At 43.8% G+C, this 20,168-nt stretch overlaps 1 protein-coding gene across 6 annotated transcripts in view; it reads right to left on the reverse strand.

Moving 5' to 3' along the window:
* Positions 1-20,168, reverse strand: part of LOC118397695 (RNA-binding motif, single-stranded-interacting protein 3-like) — a 348,179-nt gene that overhangs the window by 111,639 nt on the left and 216,372 nt on the right. For all 6 annotated transcript variants that reach the window (XM_052470599.1, XM_052470597.1, XM_052470596.1 and 3 more), the window contains one exon: positions 9,264-9,355. In XM_052470599.1, coding sequence (XP_052326559.1) covers positions 9,264-9,355 — 92 coding nt within the window. The remainder of the gene's footprint in view (positions 1-9,263; positions 9,356-20,168) is intronic.

Raw genomic sequence — 20,168 nt, forward strand, 5'->3', positions numbered from 1 at the left:
CGTGATGAGCACACAACACAGAAACACTGGAGGAATCACACACACACACACACACACACACACACACACACACACACACACACACACACACACACACACACACACACACACACACACACACACACACACACACACACACACACACACACACACACACACACACACACACACACACACAACAAAATGATATAAATCACAAAACTACAAAGACAAAATACTAAGATAACACCAGAGGGGATGATGCGAGTTAAATAAGACTACTGACTACTGCAAAGACAACTCTAACTAAAAGATAACATTTAAGATAGCATGACGATTACACTAGGTGTTGCAACACAAAGCCATTGCCTTGATTGCAAGACGATAACGCACGGACCACAAAGAGATCTAACATCAAGGAGATAGCACTAACATCAAAAGAGATAACATTGAGACAACATAGAGAAAGTACAAAGACAATGCCATGATAACAGTGGCACAAGCACGGGCGCAACACAAGCACAGCACACAGGCCCAACACGAGAAGCCAGACACAATAAACGCAGTACAGGAGGAGCACCCTGAGCACAGGAAGCTAGAAGTGAGTGAGACATAACCAAGGCAAAGACATAACAGACTCATCACAGGCGACAACTCTGCAGCAAATTACAGACGACAGAACGCAGACAAAATATTGACACAATGCAGAGGCGGAGAGAACGCATTTAAACAGCAGACACCACACGCACATCACCGATTTGGAGGGGGGAGGTGAAAGAATCACAGCCAAGCCATGTGAGCAACCTTCAAACATAAGTGGATCATCGAGGGAGAGGGAACTACGGTGATTGCCGTGTAAATGTGTATATTTCCTTGAAAATGTCATTAAGTCAACAAGCGAGTCAACATCTCATTGAACTAGATGAATGTGAACATACTCAAAACACCATGTCTAAGAAGAGTTAAACGTGCATATTTCCCAGTGATTTTACAAGCACACACAGCCGAACATGCATCATCCACCCGGATCCACACAGGGCTCAAGGTTAACAGCCCCGGAGGAGGGCTCGGTCTGTTTTCAGGATGTGCTGATGTACAGTATGTTATGTAGGGTAAACAACACCGGACAGCAAAATGTGGTGTGGAGGAATCACCCCGCAGATGGTGATAATTTCTACCCCGAGTATCTGGCCTGCCCCCGTGGTCTCTGAACTGCTGACTGGCTCTCACTCTGCTCTGACTGAGGCCCTGGAGACAGCTTCATATGTGAACTCTGAAGAGACCCCCTCATCACACACACGTATGCGTGCACACACATGCACACACACACGCACGCACACACCTCCCCTGCTCAATAATCAGCAGTCAGTCGGCATGCTGGGACAGAGGTTCATTAAGGGCAGCTCCTGGGTGAGTCTGGTTTCCTGGTCGACCTTGACTTCGGGGACATGAGAGAGTAGAGTGACTCCCTCACGTTTTTCCTTCTTTTCTTCCCCCCAGAGAGACGAAAACTCAAAGGCTAATTTCATCCCGAAGATGCAGATTTTACATTCACTTCTCTCTTCTTTTTTTGTTGTTGTTGACCTTTCACCCCCCACTCAGAGACCACTAGCAGAGATTGGACAGACACACCGCCACACACAGTGACATTCAGATGGAGGGGGAAAAAAACGGCATTGCCAAAGCCAGAGAGCCAGAGCCCACTACTCCCTCAGTTCCCCTTCCCTCATTAGTCTGAATAAGAGACATGGGTGTCACAGTTCCCCATCCATCAACAGTCACTAGGCAGCCTCTGGCTGATGCGTGGGCCTTTTGACATGGCCAGAGCTCTATGCTGCTCTGTCTCAGAGTCCACCTACAGTACAACCCCTACCAATATGATGGAAACTGTCAGTCTAATTTAACATGGCATGCCTGCACAATTCATTAGGGGCCTGCAGAGAGAGAACATGAGAGAGAACCAGAGAGAGAGAGAACCAGAGAGAGAGAGACAGACAGAGACAGCGAGAACCAGAGAGCGAGCGAGAGAAAGAGCGAGAGAGGGACGGTGATGGTGATGGTGGGGGGCAGATGGCCAAAAAGAGACAGAGACAGACAGTGACGAACCGGTGACGGCCAGACTGTCACGGGATGAGAAGGACAAACCCGACCATGAGCCTCACTCCTGCGTGATTAGTCTCTCGTTAATGGCCAGGCACGTAACACGGTCGGCACTATTTGTTTGTGTTACCATCGGCAGCCAGTCGGAAATCCAAACAGACTGTGCAGCAGCGCCCAGAATTAGCATTACATCTTAATTACGTTGAGAGGCTTTCTCAGCGCGGTAGAAATGTAAACTCACGCAGACAGGAGCTTTAAGCCCTGAATATGTAACTGTGCTATGGTGGGAGGGTACCTTAATCGTGTTACATTTGAGAGTGAATTAAACATAGCCTGGCTAGTGGCGCTTTCGTTCGTCTACTGTGTGTGTGTGTGTGTGTGTTACACAGTAAGGCGGTGGATTACCCCTAGAAATGTTACCTCACGCTGTCACGCCTTGGTCTTAGTATTTTGTGTTTTCTTCATTTATTTGGTCAGGCCAGGGTGTGACATGGGTTATTGTGGTGTGTTTTTGTCTTAGGGGTTTTGTGGGGTATCTACGTAGTCTATGGCTGCCTGAGGCGGTTCTCAATCAGAGTCAGGTGATTATCGTAGTCTCTGATTGGGAACCATATTTAGGCAGCCATATTCTGTGAGTGTTTTGTGGGTGATTGTTCCTGTCTTTGTGTTTGCACCAGATAGGGCTGTTTCGGTTTTCGTTATTTCATTTCGTTATTTTTGTAGTTTCTGTATGTATAGCTTTTCCTTCATTAAAATATCATGAATCATCATCACGCTGCATTTTGGTCCGATCCTTGTTGTACCTCTTCGTCAGAGGAGGAGATAGAAGAGAGACTTTACACACGCATACATTCTATGTTATTCTCTCCATCTAAATGTATGGAAGCTTAATTCATACATTATGACAGCATAGCGCTATAACAGTAAAAAAAAAGCGATAGCATGATGTGGCTTATCTAATAAACGAAATAAGCCACGTGTGTGTGTGAGCGTGAAAATAACCTGCTTCAGGAGCACGAGCAGGGACAGGCTCGTCATTCAATGTCATTTGGATTCCCTTAGCTTTAAATAGCTCCTACTACTTCACTGCATGGTTGAGGTTGGCACTCGTGGTACTTTCCTGCTGGTTCGGTCGGAGGGGAAACTCACAGTTCACCGTTTCCAGGCTGTAAGGGGAAATTGTCCTCGTGAAGGACGACAGGTAGAGGAAAATGACGGCAGAGAAATCCCCCCTGAAAAATACATGGTCAAGGAGTAGTCTCCTTTACAATGTGTGGAAACAGAAAAATAGTAGGCCGTCCACCACACTGAATTTTAAGAAAACACATGGTCAAGAAGTCTCTCCTCTCCTTTAAAATTCTGTTGATACGCCAAAGTCCACCCACCACACAGAATACTAAGAAGACCGTCCGTTGGGAGTGCGAAACCTCCAGTGATAAGAATGTCTACAAGGGAGCTGTTAGTGGAGCGTAGATTTAAACATATCTATAATGTGTATAGTCAGGGCCGTGCATGCTGGCAGAGAGGGTAGGACGAGGGAGGGGTAGGGAGGAGGGCCGGAGATTGCTGGCAGCGAGGAATCTAATCCCCGAGTTAATTGGTATGACTGATGAAGACAAATTGAAATGGGGCAACTGAATCAGCGGCTCGCACGGAAGGCCTGGGCTGGGAGAGAGCTGGGAGAGCTTAAAGCTCTCTACTGCAGCCACATCCGCCGACCAAGCCCACAACATACTCCCATCAAAGGAACAAACACACAAGTGTGTGTGTAGGTCCGGACTACTGCGACGCAGTGCCTTAGACCGCTGCGCCACTCGGGATAATAATAATAACTAAATTACTGTTGGGAATTACAATATGCATTGAAATGCAGTAAATGAGCTTTAGCTAAAAATGTTCAGACCTCAACCTCACTAAACCTCTGAGCCCCTGACATGAGCCATTTTCTCTGACAATCTGTAAGTAATATGTTGCTAAGTACACTGCTGTTCCACAATTTAGACGTAAAAATGCACAGATTACAGTGTAGGTAAAACTGCTAACACCATGAAGGCGTAACAATACACCGATTTGAAACACTATCCAGCTTTGTCCAGCATCGCTTCAATTGAAGACACGTCCTGAGCATCGCTGTCCTTTCTCTGACCAGATGGGTAAACTAATGCAAAGTGCTGCTTCGTCGGGTCTGTCTGCGATGGTGGAATCAGGGGCCCTTTGAAATGGCCCTCCCTCAGTCTGGTAGTGGACACAGATCAATTGAGGGATTAAGGGTGGGGCTTGACACAGTTGCCACATCAAAGGGATTCGAATAACTGCATACGGTGGCCATTGTTGAGTCTGAAAAGCCGTATTTATATGTATTTATATTAGCTTCAAAGCGACGCAATGGCAGCATTGAGCATATTGAGGCTGGCCTTCACTCCTTTTGAAATACACCGTTTTGGGCTCAGGGCCACTGCTAGGCAATTTGGTAACAAAATAGATAGCTATTCACTGAATAAAGCCCCAATGTTACTTTAATTAGAATACTTATTCGTCTTTGTTCGTAGTGCCATTCAAACTACAGATAGGATCGTATAATGAATTGAATTACAAAGCAGAGTCACGACAAACTCTAACAAACAGTAACAAAATTCAAAATAAATCCCGTATCAATTTAAAGTCTTTCTCTGTGTATTGGGATGGTGATGCCAATGTATGCCAATGTCCATTAAAGGTTACTGTAACTCTCACTCCCCTAGAGGGGGTGTGGCAGACCAGACACTCTCTCCCTCTGATAAGTTTGTAACTTTGTTCATTAGTGCTGGCCTGTCTCCTTCTGCAGCTGGCTGTCTGTGGTGACACGGTCTCTGCCAAACCCCTCTCTCTCCCACTCTCTCTCTGCACGTCTCCAAGCTGCTCTGTGAAATAATTTACCGCACGCCGCGCTCCTCCGTATGATTGAAGCGTAATTAGAGCGCAGAGACGGTGCGAGCCAATGACGGGGCACGGGAATGGGAGCTAGTCAGATGGTCCTTCTCACTCGCGCTGGTTTTGCCCTTCAAAAGTATCACTTTGGGAAAGGGAGGGTCGAGAGGCGCGCTTCCGCTATAAGGTGAGGCGATGCTTCAGCGCGAGGCACGTAGAGAGATAAAGAAAGAGGAATATACATGTGTAGGGGAACCTAGGGAGGCTTCGCAGCCTCCCATACACTCAGTGATACTGTCATACTGTCACGAGGGGGAGAAACGTATAGTATAAACTAAAGGAGGAATGGGTTGATAAGGATACAAGAATATGCAACTATATGGCGTATTCAAAGAGCGGCTGTGACAGGCGGACACATACGGAGCGGAGGAACTAGAAAACGTCTCTACTAGGCTACACCATAATCTCTATGACACCCCCAGTCTCGATGGCGCCACACACCGGGAAATGTGCTTATTACGACTATCTTCTGGATGACACCATTATGCTTTATGAAAAACATAGTTCTCAAAACAGCTCGCAATGTCTTGCTGAAATGGCATCATATTCAAGGTGGGATAACACAAACTGCAGAGAGATACGGGTGCTGAACCGGCACCTGCATCCTTTAGTCCAGCCAATTATCCTTTCTTTCTGAATAGATTCCCACTGCCTGAGAAGAAGCCAAAGTTGACCTCAGCCTGTGGTGCAGGGCGGCTATGCTAAGCTAACCTAGCTATTCTCAGCCACACCAACAACGGCGTCAACCATCCGTTTGATTGGAGTCCAGAGGTCACCCCTTCGTCTCGTTGAATTGTAAAAGGGGCGTCAGTGCAGGAACTGTGTCAAAGAAATCACCCATAAAAGGATAATAGGGTAATAATGAAAATCATACCACCGCTGACTGCCCAGACCACCCACATGGAGCTTCCTCGCTGTTTGTATGAATATAAATGCAATATTGAAATTTCCCCTGAGAGATAGGAATGTCAATCTCCGTTATTCTACGTTTATTGGGTTGTTGCCCTGACCGAAGCCCAAACCTTACCGTAACAATTCCATGGGCCCTTAAATGTCCAAACGGCAAACAGAGACAGCTGCCTGATGGGCCAGATATTTCCCCCTCACTCTAATGTGGACAGAAAGTGAAGGGCGAGCAGACAGAGAGGGTGAACAGCCCAAAAGTTAGAGAGGGTAAAACTCAACCTAAAGCTGAGTCTCTACTTTTATCCAAAAAAAAAAAACTATTTCAAATGTTGCTAAATAAGACAGATTTGAGACGGTCGGTCACATATGACATGTCAATAACAACCCCGATAACACCCTCCACATCCAAATGAACCTGAGGCTCTCATTTTGGGCTTTTAAAAAAAGTTGTTATTTTCTCCCGCGTTCCGATTTGCCTCTGCTATTACTGGAGAATAAACATGGTAATGTCTGTTAGCTCAGGAGGCAGTGATTTGAGATTGAATACAAGGTGAATCTAAATATGTATGTCAAGGGAGTGTGACGTGTAAATATCCGTGTGATGTTGGGGACACTATGGCTAATCTGGGCTGGTTCAGGTAGCTTGGCGAGAGAGAGAAAGGGAGAGCTTTGTTTTCATCTCGGCAAGCACAAGACAAACAAAGACAAAGGTAGGGAGATCATTTCCATAAAGACTGGGTTGTTGTCTGAGAGCTAGCAGCTGTCAGGTGGAATTGCTTCTCCGACACAACCACCACAATCGAGGGCGCTCACCCCATAATTCAGTGTGATTGGCTCAAGGGGAAAATGGCAGCCTGTGGAGAGTTGAGGAGGAGAGCTCTTTGACAGGAATGCATCTTCGATGGGAGAAGCGGACCGATTACTTGTTATCATTCTGTCTCTTTTAATGTCAGTCTTCGCACGGTGAGAAAAAGCATTCCACGCGCAGTGACATGGAGAATGAAGTCTTCAGCTAGGACCCCCCCCCCCCCACCGATGAACACACACACACAGACGCACGCACAAACACTAGCACGCACACACGCGCTCGCCCAAGCTGCTGCTTTGTAGGTGATTGACAGAGAGGGAGGCACAAGGAAGTGTCCTTCAGGTACCTCAATTATGGTTCTCAACCTCCCTCATGCTGTCACAGTCCCCAAGGGGGAGGAGGAAATAAAAGGAAGCCAATGTTTCACATTTCCTTGGTATTACCAATTCAGATGGGGGGGGGGAGACATCCAGACAAAAAGGAGAAGGAAGAAGAAATAAAGAGCCATTTCTCCACCTTTCTCTTACCTTCTTCTCTTCCCTCCCTCGCAGCCGTGTTTAAAATAAGGCACCTCAATAAAAGCCTTTTAATGGCACCGCGGCGGGAAAAGAAGCGCAACTTGATTACTCCGACGGTTTTATTTAACGAGCTCAAAGCCTCTGGCTCTGACTCGCAATTCCGTTTATTACTTTGTTGCTGGAGATATACGTGACAAAAATGGAGCCTCGGGGCGTGGAGAATGAAGAGAATGAGCCCCAGCATGACCGTGTTCAGTCATCGGGGGTGGCAGCCATCGCCACAATGATTTACACCTGCAGGATGTGATGGTAATGCTCACCTGGGTTCCTGTTTGATGCCTCTGGCGGCAAACCAACCGGTGTTTCAATGTCACAGCTACAGACTGCCACGTTAATTACGGGTGGGACTAAATTGCCCTTGTTGAATGTATGGCTGGCAAACACATGGTAAGACGGGAGTGTGAGTGGCTGTGTGTTTGTGTGAGAGCGACACAAAGGGAAAGAGATGGAGCGAGACAGAGAGACAGCGAGCAAGTAGAGGAGAGACTAAGTAAACAGAGATACAGAGAGTCAATAAAACTAAACGACTTAATGTCTCTCAGACGTGGGATAAAAAGACAGCAGTAGAGAATGCCTGACCTTAATTCATGTGGCCGGAAATATTCAAGAGTACGTTCACACACACACACACAAACACTGTAAAAAGGCCAGCTGTTTTATATTGGGACAAAAGCCAACTCCTGGGAATGTTGACTGACAACGGAAAGCAATACAAAGAAAGGTTTTTAATGAAATATGGAAAAGCATACACCCTAATCTGTATTCTGTGTGTGTGGCCTCCTATATTAGAGGAAGGACAGACACCTTGTGAAGAGAGGAAATGGGTAAATTGTGCATTTGAGGATATAATTTCCCCTCTAGCTGCTACTCCCATTATATTCCATCACAATAATGGGGGTATCATCTTCATCATAATTTCTAGCATCATTATCCTCACCATCATCATTATTGGAATAGTGAACAAAAATCGAAGTCTCTCTCTCTCATCTTCCTCCTCATCATCACCACCACAGTTCCAATCAGCACCAATGCCAGCAGCATCAGTACACGTTAAACGTCTGATTAATGTTCAATTAAGCCTCTAGTTACCTGGCCTTATGGTATGGCCATTCACTCTCTCAGGCTGTGGAGCTCACTGGGGTCTCATGTTCCAGCTCCTCTCACCTGCTTCCACTTTCACATCAAAGAGCACATGACAGGCGGCTATGCCCACTGCAACCAGAGCACAGCCTAATTGACAGTGTCCACCACATGGCACCTGGTGATTCTCTCCCAGACCATGCAACTGTAAAAGCCCATATTCAGTAATGAGCGAGCTGACCTTGTATAAGCAATAAGGCCCTAGTATATGGCCAATATACCACGGCTTCGGGCCGTTCTTACGCACGGTGCCTGGATACAGCCCTTAGCCATGGTGTATTGGCCATATACCACAAACCCCTGAGGTGCCATATTGCTATTATAAACTGGTTACCAATGTAATTAGACACGTATTTATACATTTTTTGTCATACCAAAGATTTACTGTCTGATATACCACAGCTTTCAGCCAATCAGCATTCAGGGCTCGAACCACCCGGTTGATAATGTAGTGTATGCAATGGGTGTAAGTCATCGAAGGACTCTGTAAAATGTGTTTATTGAGCAAAGCCATTCCACTAAGGGGGATGCCTGAGGAATGTGCTTGGCCTAGCGTAGGTGGGGGTGATGCTAACAGTTCCTAACCGTGGCTATTTGAGCCTGGCCTAGAATATCAAATATGGTGGTGATGCTAACATGCTAACGCCTTATCTTGGCTATTTGAGTCTGGTCTACATTAGTGTAGGGTGGCGCTTAACATTCTAACAGCTCCTTAACTTGGCTATTTGAGCCTGGCTTATATTAGCGTAATATAGCAGCGATGCTAAAGTGCTAACAGTTCTTACCTTGGCCATTTGAGCCTGCACCCCGGTGGCTTTGAGAGACGACACCGCCTTCTGTGCTGCAGCCGGGCTATCAAAGTCCACAAAGCCATATCCTGAAGGGAAAGAGAGAAGGAGAGAATGATGGAGAATGCAGGTGTAGTTCTTAGACGGCGAGAGAGAGTGACAGGGCTTGGTAATTGTAGCAGTAATAGATGGGTAATATGACCAGAGAGGCTGCCAGTTCTCATATCTTGTAAGCACTACGTCGCTTAATAATTAGCGCCACTGACGTTCATATGGGGATGCTTAGGAATGCTAATTAGGAGCATTCATGAACAGTTTAGCAATAACAAACCAAGCCGGTGAGCCACTTGAATGAAGGAATCTACACCGGTAGTTTAAAGTCCTACAGTACAGTCTACATTATACAGTGCTACATTTTTTAAGAACATTTTTCCAACAAAACTATACAAAGAATCACAACAATGCACATATATAAAGTATATACACAAACATGCCAATAATTTCTTTAAAAAAACAACAACCTGCCTATCGATTCTTCTAATGAAAGGAATTCCCCTCAAAACAACACCACCTTCAACCCCTTGATATTTGAAGTGACTGACATTGGCCATCAAGCTCCTCACACCAACAGCCCATTAGCACAGAGAGAGCCATTTTCATTTCGCAGGGTTTTTAATTTTCTCCCCGGCAAAACAAAATCTCTCAAAGGTTGACGCCGTCGTACAAGAGCCTTCGTTCATTCCCTTGTTTTTTTTTCTCTTCTTCTTCAACTCTCCCACCCCCTCTAGAAATTCATCAGTGGTGAAAAGGCGGGAATGAAATCTGCAGCTGTGATTTATGAGTTATTGTGATCCCGACATTCCCGGGGATGTATCAGCGGCGGGGTCGCGGCGGTGTTAATTAAAATTTGGTGCCGGATTAAAAGCAGTCAATGGTGGCCTCTGATCCACTGTTTCACAAGGAAAGTGTAATTAGAAAGGGATAATGGGGGGAGCCGGGCCGAGCTGGTGTGGCTCCCCTCTACACACTCACACACACACACACACACACACACACACGGGTGCGCACGCACACAGATGCGTGTGTCTGGACTTCCCTGCATTCGATAGAGGTAAAGGAGCGTGAAATAATGGCAAAATCATAACCTGTGGCAGAACGGAATTGAGCTCACGTCTGATTAACAACAGGGTGGTAAAATGAAGGAGAAGAACTGACAAATGTTCATTCGGAAACACTACTGTAAGAGCTGGAGGTGAAATAAGGTTGAATTAAATCATATTGCCAAAACTGATCTAGTTGTTCTACTTAGCTGAGATGCAGTTAACCGGTCTATAAATATATTATTCAAGAGGTGAATGGTGAAGTATAAAACAGAATATTTTCAGGACATCCCTTCAAAGGAATGCTCGTTGGAACAGGAAGGGGATTTGAGAGATTGTTGACCTACATTCAGCAGAGATAGGAGAGTAATTCTTCCTCAGAGTAGCGATTACCTGTATGGCACTGGAAAGTCACCGTGGTCGGCTCCATTCAGAGACCAAGGCCAAAAGGCCACGGCACTACGGCGCGACTTCAAACGATCAAATGACCCGTGAATACCAAACACAAGCCTTGACAGAGAGTGTTCAACTGAATCCAGTTTCAGGAGTCTGGAGAGGACAATGTAGGTCAAGACAAGAGAGTTCAATATGACAGACAGTGAACCGCTCAATAACTGGAGTTACAGTATGCATGTCTAACATGGTACAGTGCAGACAGTATTTTGTTGGGAAGCTGAAAGCCAAGACTGTTTGGGTTCCTGCATACATATAGTCATCCCACGAGAGTAATTTGGCCAGTACAAAACACTTGCTCTCTCAAGATGCTGAGAAACAGATGAGAGCCATTGAGAGCATCCTGTCGGGCTGTATCACCGCTCTGGTATGGCAATTGCACCGCCCGCAACGGCAAGGCTCTCCAGAGGGTGGTGCGGTCTGCTCGACGCATCACCAGCGGCACACTGCCCGCCTTCCAGGACACCTACAGTACCCAGTGTAACAGGAAGGCCAAAAAGATCATGAAGGACATGAACCACCCGAGCCACAGCCTGTTCACTCCGCTATCATCAAGAAGGCGAGGTCTTATTAATAACAAACTCGTATGTAGTCTGTAAATATAAATAAAATGTGAAATCACAAAGCTGATTTACCCCCTTTTTCTCACAATTTCAAATATGAAATCACTGCAACCCCCAATGGGCTCGGGAGAGGTGAAGGTCAAGTCATGCGTCCTCCGAAACATGACCCGCCAAACTGCGTTCCTTAACACCCGCTCACTTAACCCGGAAGCCAGCTGCACTAATGTTTCGGAGGAAACACTGCTCAACTGACAACTGAAGTCAACCTGCAGGCGCCCAGCCCGCCACAAGGAGTCGCTAGAGCGCAATGAGCCATGTAAAGCCACCCCCGGCCAAACCCTCCCCCAACCCGGACGACACTGGGCTAATTGTGCGCCGCACTATGGGACACCCGGTCACGGCCGGTTGTGACACAGCCTGGGATTGAACTGTAGTCTGTAGTGATGCCTCAAGCACTGCGATGCAGTGCCTTAGACCGCTGCCGCACTCAGGAGGTCATTACAAAGTTGTTTAGACACAGAGAAAATACAGACTCATGATTGGTTGAGATAATGAGGGGGCTCACGAGAAAGAGTCCATTCCGTCACTCAAGGCTTCTCTGTCAAATGGCACATCCTGCTCTCTACAACCGCGGATATTTGAAAGATCCATTGGATTAATATTTTCATCATGGACTACATGCAAAGTGTAGCTAAATCTATCAATACCAGTGCTGTCCTGAGTAGAGCTCCTGGTATTGACACAGCTCTTTTTTCTGTGGCTAAAGCAGACTGGACTGGTTGAAGCCGAGTGGGATTGGGAAGGATTATTTTGAAAGTGTTTCAGTCTGCCGCGAATCATCATAATCCATACACCAGTATGAGTCAACATTTAAAATGCCAAGATAGCTACATGTAAATATGTTACAGTCTCAACTGTATCAAAAAGCTGTTTCATTGCTAGCTATATAGCTAGCTAGACAGTTGCATGGAGGTACCATTATAGCTCGCTTCGTCCCGGAACTAGCTATTGTTTACAGATGGCTTGTGGCGGGACGAAGCAACGGTAAGATAGCTAGATAGCTGAGCTGGTCAGTTGCATTGCTGATGTGCTAAGGCATGCATGACATGATGATAAACCTTTTACAAGTTTGCCAGTTTGTCATGTTTAACTAGATAGTTACCAAAAATAGCCACTGTAGTGCGAATGCTGATCGATTATAAAGTTAATCAAACCCCATGTTACGTTATAGGGACACATGCTAAGTTGGCTAGCTAGCTAGCCAGCTATTAGATTATAGATTTTTTAAAAATATTTTTTTTTTAAATGTACATGTTCAACTAGCTGGCTAGCTACAGTAGATGAATACAATTTACATCTGGCCTTCTGGTAATTATGAAGCTAAATGTTTGCTAAATTTAGCTAGTTATTTTGTCTGCATTGCTATTGTTGGGCTGGAAGCAGGTTAAGTTTATACAAGGCATTTTAGTACAGCTGTAGCAGTAAACAGGCAATAACAAGATACAGGACATTATTAATTCATTCATGTTTTCCCCTATTTTTGTGTAATTTGTCTTTCAGCATAAACCTTCTCTCCTCCACCAGTAGAAGGAGATGATGACGGGTGATCAAGTAACATTTTACCTATTTTGTCTTTGTACTTTTAGATGATTGCTTGAACTTGGGTGTCAATGAGTGTTATTGCTGGAACGCAAGGTTTTAATATCTTGTCTATTTTGTCAGGTTTCCTACTTAAATATTTAATTTTCTGGAGCCTGGTTTTGTTGTGGCCAAGGAGCTTTCACTCAGATGGAAACAATTTTCAGCTGCTGTGCAATGTTAACATCCTTCCTCCCAGAGATGTGAAAGCGTCCCCCGGACTGGACACAACCCCGGCAAACATATATTTTGGAGCAGATCAGGACTTTTGCAATGAAAAGACCACGGACATTACATATCCTGCTCCAACGGACAGGACAGAAATATGCTCTGAGGCTAGGTTTCTTTGTTCATATCTTAACATGTACCAAAGTTCTCAAAGGATCTGATGATATAGGCCTAGGTCTAGATAGTGTTTTTACCTTTATGTGTCTGTGTCCAATTAAATTGTTCCTAATTGTAGGCTACTACCTTTAGCACTTGAACTTAAAGAATTGTATTGTTGAAATCTTTTATTTATTTGCCACAGTTGTATCTGTTCCAATGTGAACTCTTTAAGAGATGGGTTTAAGGCTTTAGAGGCTGTGAACAATGATAAATGGTCGTTAACAAAAAACAGCTCTGTAGTTGTTCAATGTGAAATGTTATCTTTATTATACAACGATAGGCAATGTAATACTGTGAATGGCTTGCCTGATGGGCAGTGGCGATTTTAGCATGTAAATCTTGGTGGGGCAAAAAAGTATGTGGGATGCATGACAGCAAAGCTACTACACAACACAACACTAAACAACACATTAATTGCACTATAACGGTGACAAACGGTGCCCACACACTGTTAGGGCATACATAAAGCTGTCCCAACAGCAGAGTTCCAACAGCAGTCCCAACACCTTACCACTGCTACACCTGGCTTTCAGCAGAGCTTTGTCTGGCAGCGAACAGTTCATTCAGCCTCATTTACTGCCTTTAAAAAAACATAGCTGAAATGGCTGACAATTGAGATGTACAAACTATGGCATAAGGGGACGAGAAGCGTATACGAGTCAATCCGTCATTTTTATTAAGACATCAATGAGCAAGAGCTCGATGGACGTAGTCAATATAACTATTTGTTCAGAACCTTTGAAATGTATAGCGACAGAATTCAGAACATGGGCCGTTCTTACAGTGTACTCCCTGTACAACAAGTCCGAACCGTAAGATAAATAAAGGGACAGACAATATTACAATAATCGATGATGACATTTCTCTAAAACAGGTTATAGGCTACATGTGCGTCACCAAGTTAGAACGAGTAGGAGGGCCGTGATGTTTGCTGATAATGGTCTCCATAGGCCTATGTAGATATTCCATTAGAAATCAGCCGTTTCCAGCTACAATAGTCATTTACAACATTAACAATGTCTACACTGTATTTATGATCAATTTTATGTTATTTTTAATGGACAAAAAAATTGCTTATTTTTTTTTAAATAAGGACATTTCTAAGTGACCCTAAACTTTTGAACGGTAGTGTATATGTCACATTAATTAAACTCTCATTCATATATCACTTCTAAACTGACAAATAAACATAAAATATACCTTTTACAAATACTTTAGCATGTTTAATACATTTGTTTAAAGCAATAGAGCATATGCTTTGAATACTGGTCTGTTGTGCAAATATGCAGTTTTGGGCAAATGTTCATATCACTTTGCTCAATTTATCACATACAAGGATTTTGTATTGCTGTTGAAATGTACAGAACATTAATCAGCTATGGCTTCCCCATATGTAACGCCCTCTTTGAGTTGTTGCTTGTGACGCTTTACTTTCTTGACTGTGTCATGGGACCTTTGCCTTACGCTTGGCACAGTCAATTGAAGCAGCAACAGCTCTCACAACTCCTCTTTGATTGCTTCCGGTGTCACCAAAGTGCTGTAAAGCTACAATTTGTCTATCACATTTGATATAGCAGTGGCTCCCTCATTGAACATGGCTACTGCAATACTGGCTGCTGTGTCAATGCAACTTTTGCCCACAAAGATAGTTTTGCGACCGTATTACAGAGTTCAGACATTCACTTGCATTCTGGGTTCCTCCGTGCTACATTATTTTGAAGAGGTTATCATTTGACATCCTATGATATACAGGTACCATTTTCTGTGCAATCTCTCTGTTCAAAAATGTATGACCTCCATGTTTTTTTTGTGACTGGGTGGATCTTCACCATTTTCTAGGGCTCGCTGGTACCAGAACCGATGCACGCACCTATCCCATAGTTGGAAGTGAATCCAACTCTACGTGCCAAGTGCCATCAGACGATACATGAATGTCTATGATCTTATCCTCATCCTTCTTCAGCAACTCTGCTATGTCTGGGTCTATATCTGTGTATTCTCTTCTAATGAACTTTTCAGCACTCTCCATCGACTGTAGCCCTCTCTGAATCTCTGCAACTAGAGTGTGGGTGGGTGGGGGGGGGGAGTACTTATTATGTCTGTCGACATTACAGACATAACCGCAGGACTAAATATCAGCATGTTACCCTATGTAAATATTAGCATACCAGCTTGTATTTGCTTTATGTGAAGCTAATTTCTCAGTAATCACAGTAGGCTACAGCCCTATGACACTGTAGGCCTAAGTGACAGTCTCGTTGTATAGTTATGTTTTCCTATCACTCAGTTTTATTCACTCTGAATACATTTGCTGGAGCAAGGAAATAAATATAATTTATACACAGCAAGTCACCTGACAATAATGGGCTACTCTCCCTTTTTATTTACCTGTCACTCTCCTGTCATGTCTCAGATATGAGCTGAGACACAAGGAAGGAATCCCTGGGACATTGCTTATTTTCTTTAGAGCTGCATAACCAAGTCCAAGTTTGTGGGCTAGAAGAACCATCCTCACATTTATATCAAATGCCACATCTCCCCTGGAGCACGCCTGCAGCCTGGAGGAAGTGTAAACTCTCCTAAATGCATCACGATCACCTTCACAGTGTGCACATTGTATCATGACAGAATGACAGAATCTCTGATTGGTGGAGTCTATGGTGATTTTCGGTCCAAGTGTTCAAGTTGGTTTATTTGTGACATGTGGAATAAAAGCCACTGTCGGCTGTCTGCTGGATCGCCTCTAGCTGTCATCTTCATCTCAACGAATTTGCGTCTAGACGTGCTGCTGCCGGCTACCTCCTTTCCCTCCTCTAGATACCTGTACTGCCACTGCCTCGATCGGCTGATTAAGCACACTTTTTCTTTCATTCACTGCTTTTGTCGCATTGGCTAACTGAGATCGCATATTTTTATTCACATACTGTAGGTATATTATTCGAGATTTTCTCATTTTGTATTTTTTTACGTTGATTCTTCGCGGGAGATATTTTCAAAAAAGGGAGCGCTGATTGGCATTTTAACCAATCAGGTTGCCGGAAAGGGCTTTTAAATGCCATTAGCCAATCGGATGCCAGGAAATTACCCCTCTTTAAGCATGAAGCACTACGTCTACAAAGGATATAGCCATGTGTGGACTAGCTAACGCTATGCTCCGGAAAACAAGCTTTCTAATGATATGATGCAACATGGAGAGTTTTAAAAATAGCTCTACATGAAACATGCTAACAAGAACAACATTTATGGTAGGTATAGTTGACTGGGTTGGGATAAAATGATACGAATCAAGTATTTATATACGTTATTGCTGATTTATTTATTTGTAAATCGTATGGAAGTTATGGTTGCAAAATATCCCCAAAATCTGAAAATTGGCACAAGTGAAATCACAATGTTTGCCTGTGGTGCCTGGCCTTAATCAAATGGCAACCCGGACTATTTACATTGCACATGCTCTGAAAACACTGCTGTTCAAAGGTAAGTATGAGGTGCAGTACAGTGTTTCTAATGAGGGTGCTCTAGAATGACATCCATGGAGATGGAATGGAGGAAGGCATCGCTTTGAAGTCTGAAACATCTTGGCTGTACACAAACAAAATATCTATATCTGTCATTTAAGCCAGCTCAATTTTTATTGAGAAGATATACCATGTCTGATACACTGTGCAGATACAAAAAATATATATAATCGTAACCGGAATAAAGACAAAACATGAACTGTCATATCGCATTTCTTGGGCCTGCTCTAACTGCTGCTGTTGAGATGAAGACAGAATTGTCAGTTAGGATAGTGTAGCCTAGAAGCACTGCAGAGAGCAGCAAGAGCCCCAGGTCCCTATGGAACGCAATGCACTTTAGGCTACACCGCTAACGCTAAGCTACGTAGCTACAATATCCTGAGACCAGATAAGGGACCTATTACAATGCACGAATCAATCATGCATGCATCATTCATGCATTTCGCTATCAAATTATGTTAATCCTAATTACGTCGGGGGAAATTAGCATACTTTATCTGCATAATAGTCTGGATTGTTTTCCCCCAATTTGATATTCCCATTTTGATACAGAATTCCCATTTCTATATTCTGCTAGCTCTAATGATTCTGTGTGGTATTGCATACTACTTTATAGTAATACCATCAACGGGAATAATGGTTTAGTCACACATAGGCAGACTCATAGTTACATGTAATCTTTAACATCCATGTGAGTCATCAAAGAGAGAGAGAGAGAGAGAGAGCAGATGACACACATGCATGAATAATTACCGCTGTTACACACATGTACATGATTATCAAGAGCATTTGAATGCTGTAATAGAGGAGATACATATAACCACTTTAGACAATATCCATGCTGTTTTATACAGTATCATAGAATTACAATATTTAAAAAATGTGACATGCCAGCCCAATCATTCTATTTCTGTCCAGACTGCATCAGACACATGAGCTAGATATATAGAGAGGGACGCTGTTTCGCTCACTTGAAAGCTTTCACCGGTGATATAGTTTCAGCAGAGAGGAAGATGCGAAGCGAGAGGGCTCACTCTCGCCAAAATCTGTCCAGTATGCCGAATGCATTTCTATGGGAATCATATGCAGACCTAAACTTGTCGCCTGCCTTCCTGCTTTTGGGACAAAGTTGTTAGGACAGAGATATGAGCATCTCGTCATTATATAACAATCTCTGGTTTCAGCCTCTTGCGAATTAGAAAGGAAGGTTGGCGGGTGCACAGTGCACTGTTAGGATGCTGGATTGCCCTAAAGTAAATTGATGTTTCGCCAAAATTATTTGATTACTTCTGTCTAAATAAAATCATTAAAAATACTTCACTAGAGAGCATAACTTTGGCACAGAGGATCATTAGCTTATTTTTTAAAAATTGCTGGGGATTGTTTCAAATCATTTACATTACATTTACATTAAATCACAAGTGTGTTTGGGAAGGCCGTCATTTGAGTAGTGCGTGTGGCAATAGTCTATAGTCAATAGTCTAGCTGAATGACTTGCGGGTGTCAATGAAAAGCATCTAAAATATGTGTGAAAATATTGTGTCTTGTGTCGAATTAAACATTTTGCATCAAGAAGAAGGGGAGGGTTGTGTCGAAGATATGGTGCCCAATTGGCATAACACACCACTAACATGCTGACCAGACCGCTCGCACGCATGTTGATTTTGTCCACCCACACCAGACGTGATCAGGACACGCTGGTTGAAATACCAAGACGAACTCTGAACCAACTATATTCATTTGGGGACAGGTCGAAAAGCATGAAACATTTATGGCAATTTAGCTAGCTTGCTTGCTGTTGGCAACTGTTAGCAACTGTTTCTGGCCAGACACTAACGCAGAGGAGAGAGATGGATGTAATTGAAAGAACCAGAATTTTCCTCTGGCTTTAGGTCTATGGCGTTTTACTTAGTTGATGGTGGAAGTTATAGGCCTACTGCTGCATCTCCGAGTTCTACGCTTTCAGTTCTTCAACCGCGAATGGATCGCAGTGTATGAATGTATCCATGTGGCAGAGGCTCGAGCTCTTTCCAAAGTTTAAGGTGAACGTTTAAACTTTTGAACATTCACTTCAGATTTTTATGATTCGTCTCATCACATGACAATGGTTTTGAGAAACGAAAACGTCATTATTGAAATGAAACTGTTCCACGAAAATGTGCATATAAAAATAATCAGAACTGGCACGCAGATTGGTAGGATAAATTGCTAGCTTCCCCAAACTTGAAACTCACGAGCTGTCTTATTACACCCGTTAAAAAAGAAAATGCGCACAAGCACGTGCATACAGGGGGTTCTGTGAAAAAATGGGCCAGCCTATGGAAATCATATGCCCGTCCAACTGATTGATTATGTTGCTGGGTCTGCACAGTAGGGCCGTCAAAAATTATTATAACAAATATTTTTTCATTTTGTAGAAATGCCTTCTTGAATATGTGAACTTTCTTGTGCCTTAATTACAAACTTGTTTGGGATCTGTAAATATGAATACAAATGTTACATTAGGAGCCTGGTTTAGCCATGGAGAAAGAATTCAGCTTTACAGGGAGAAAGACAGGATCCTTCTCCCAACTAATCGAATTTCACACATATAACAACAGATTAATTCAATTAAGTAAAGTATGATGGGGATACAGGAGGAGAATGGGTGAGTTGATGAGCGAGGGTGTCACGATCGTCGTAAGAAGCGGACCAAAATGCAGCGTGGTATGTGTTCATGATGATATTTTAATCAAAGAAAGCACTGAACACTGAATACAAAACAATAAACGAATAACGACCGTGAAGCTATAATAAGAACTGTGCTGACACAAGCAACTAACATAGACACAACTAAATGAAACAGAAAAGGGGATCGGTGGCAGCTAGTAGGCCGGCGACGACGAGCGCCGGGCGCTGCCCGAACAGGCGAAAGCTCCATCTTCGGCGGGATTCGTGAGAGAGGGGAAGCAAATGATACACAATTATGTAACCACCAATTGTGTAAGAACAACAGGACGAGCCATTCTATTGCATTGATCGATTCTAATTCTAAAATTAAAATTGTATGTACCCTATATCAGTCCACCGAGTCAAAGCAGTCTTAACAGTCTACTCTGGCCTACTTGGATTAGGCAGTGAGTGATTGTGCATGCTGAACGGCTTTCAATATCTGGGAAAATATCCACATCAGGCAGCAGGTGAGCGAGTGTCGGAGAATGTGGGTGATGAGGCTTGTAGAACCTTGCGTTGGCAAGGGGAGAA

This window comes from Oncorhynchus keta, chromosome 19 (genome assembly GCF_023373465.1).
Source record: "Oncorhynchus keta strain PuntledgeMale-10-30-2019 chromosome 19, Oket_V2, whole genome shotgun sequence".
In the NCBI taxonomy this organism is placed as follows: Eukaryota; Metazoa; Chordata; class Actinopteri; order Salmoniformes; family Salmonidae; genus Oncorhynchus; species Oncorhynchus keta.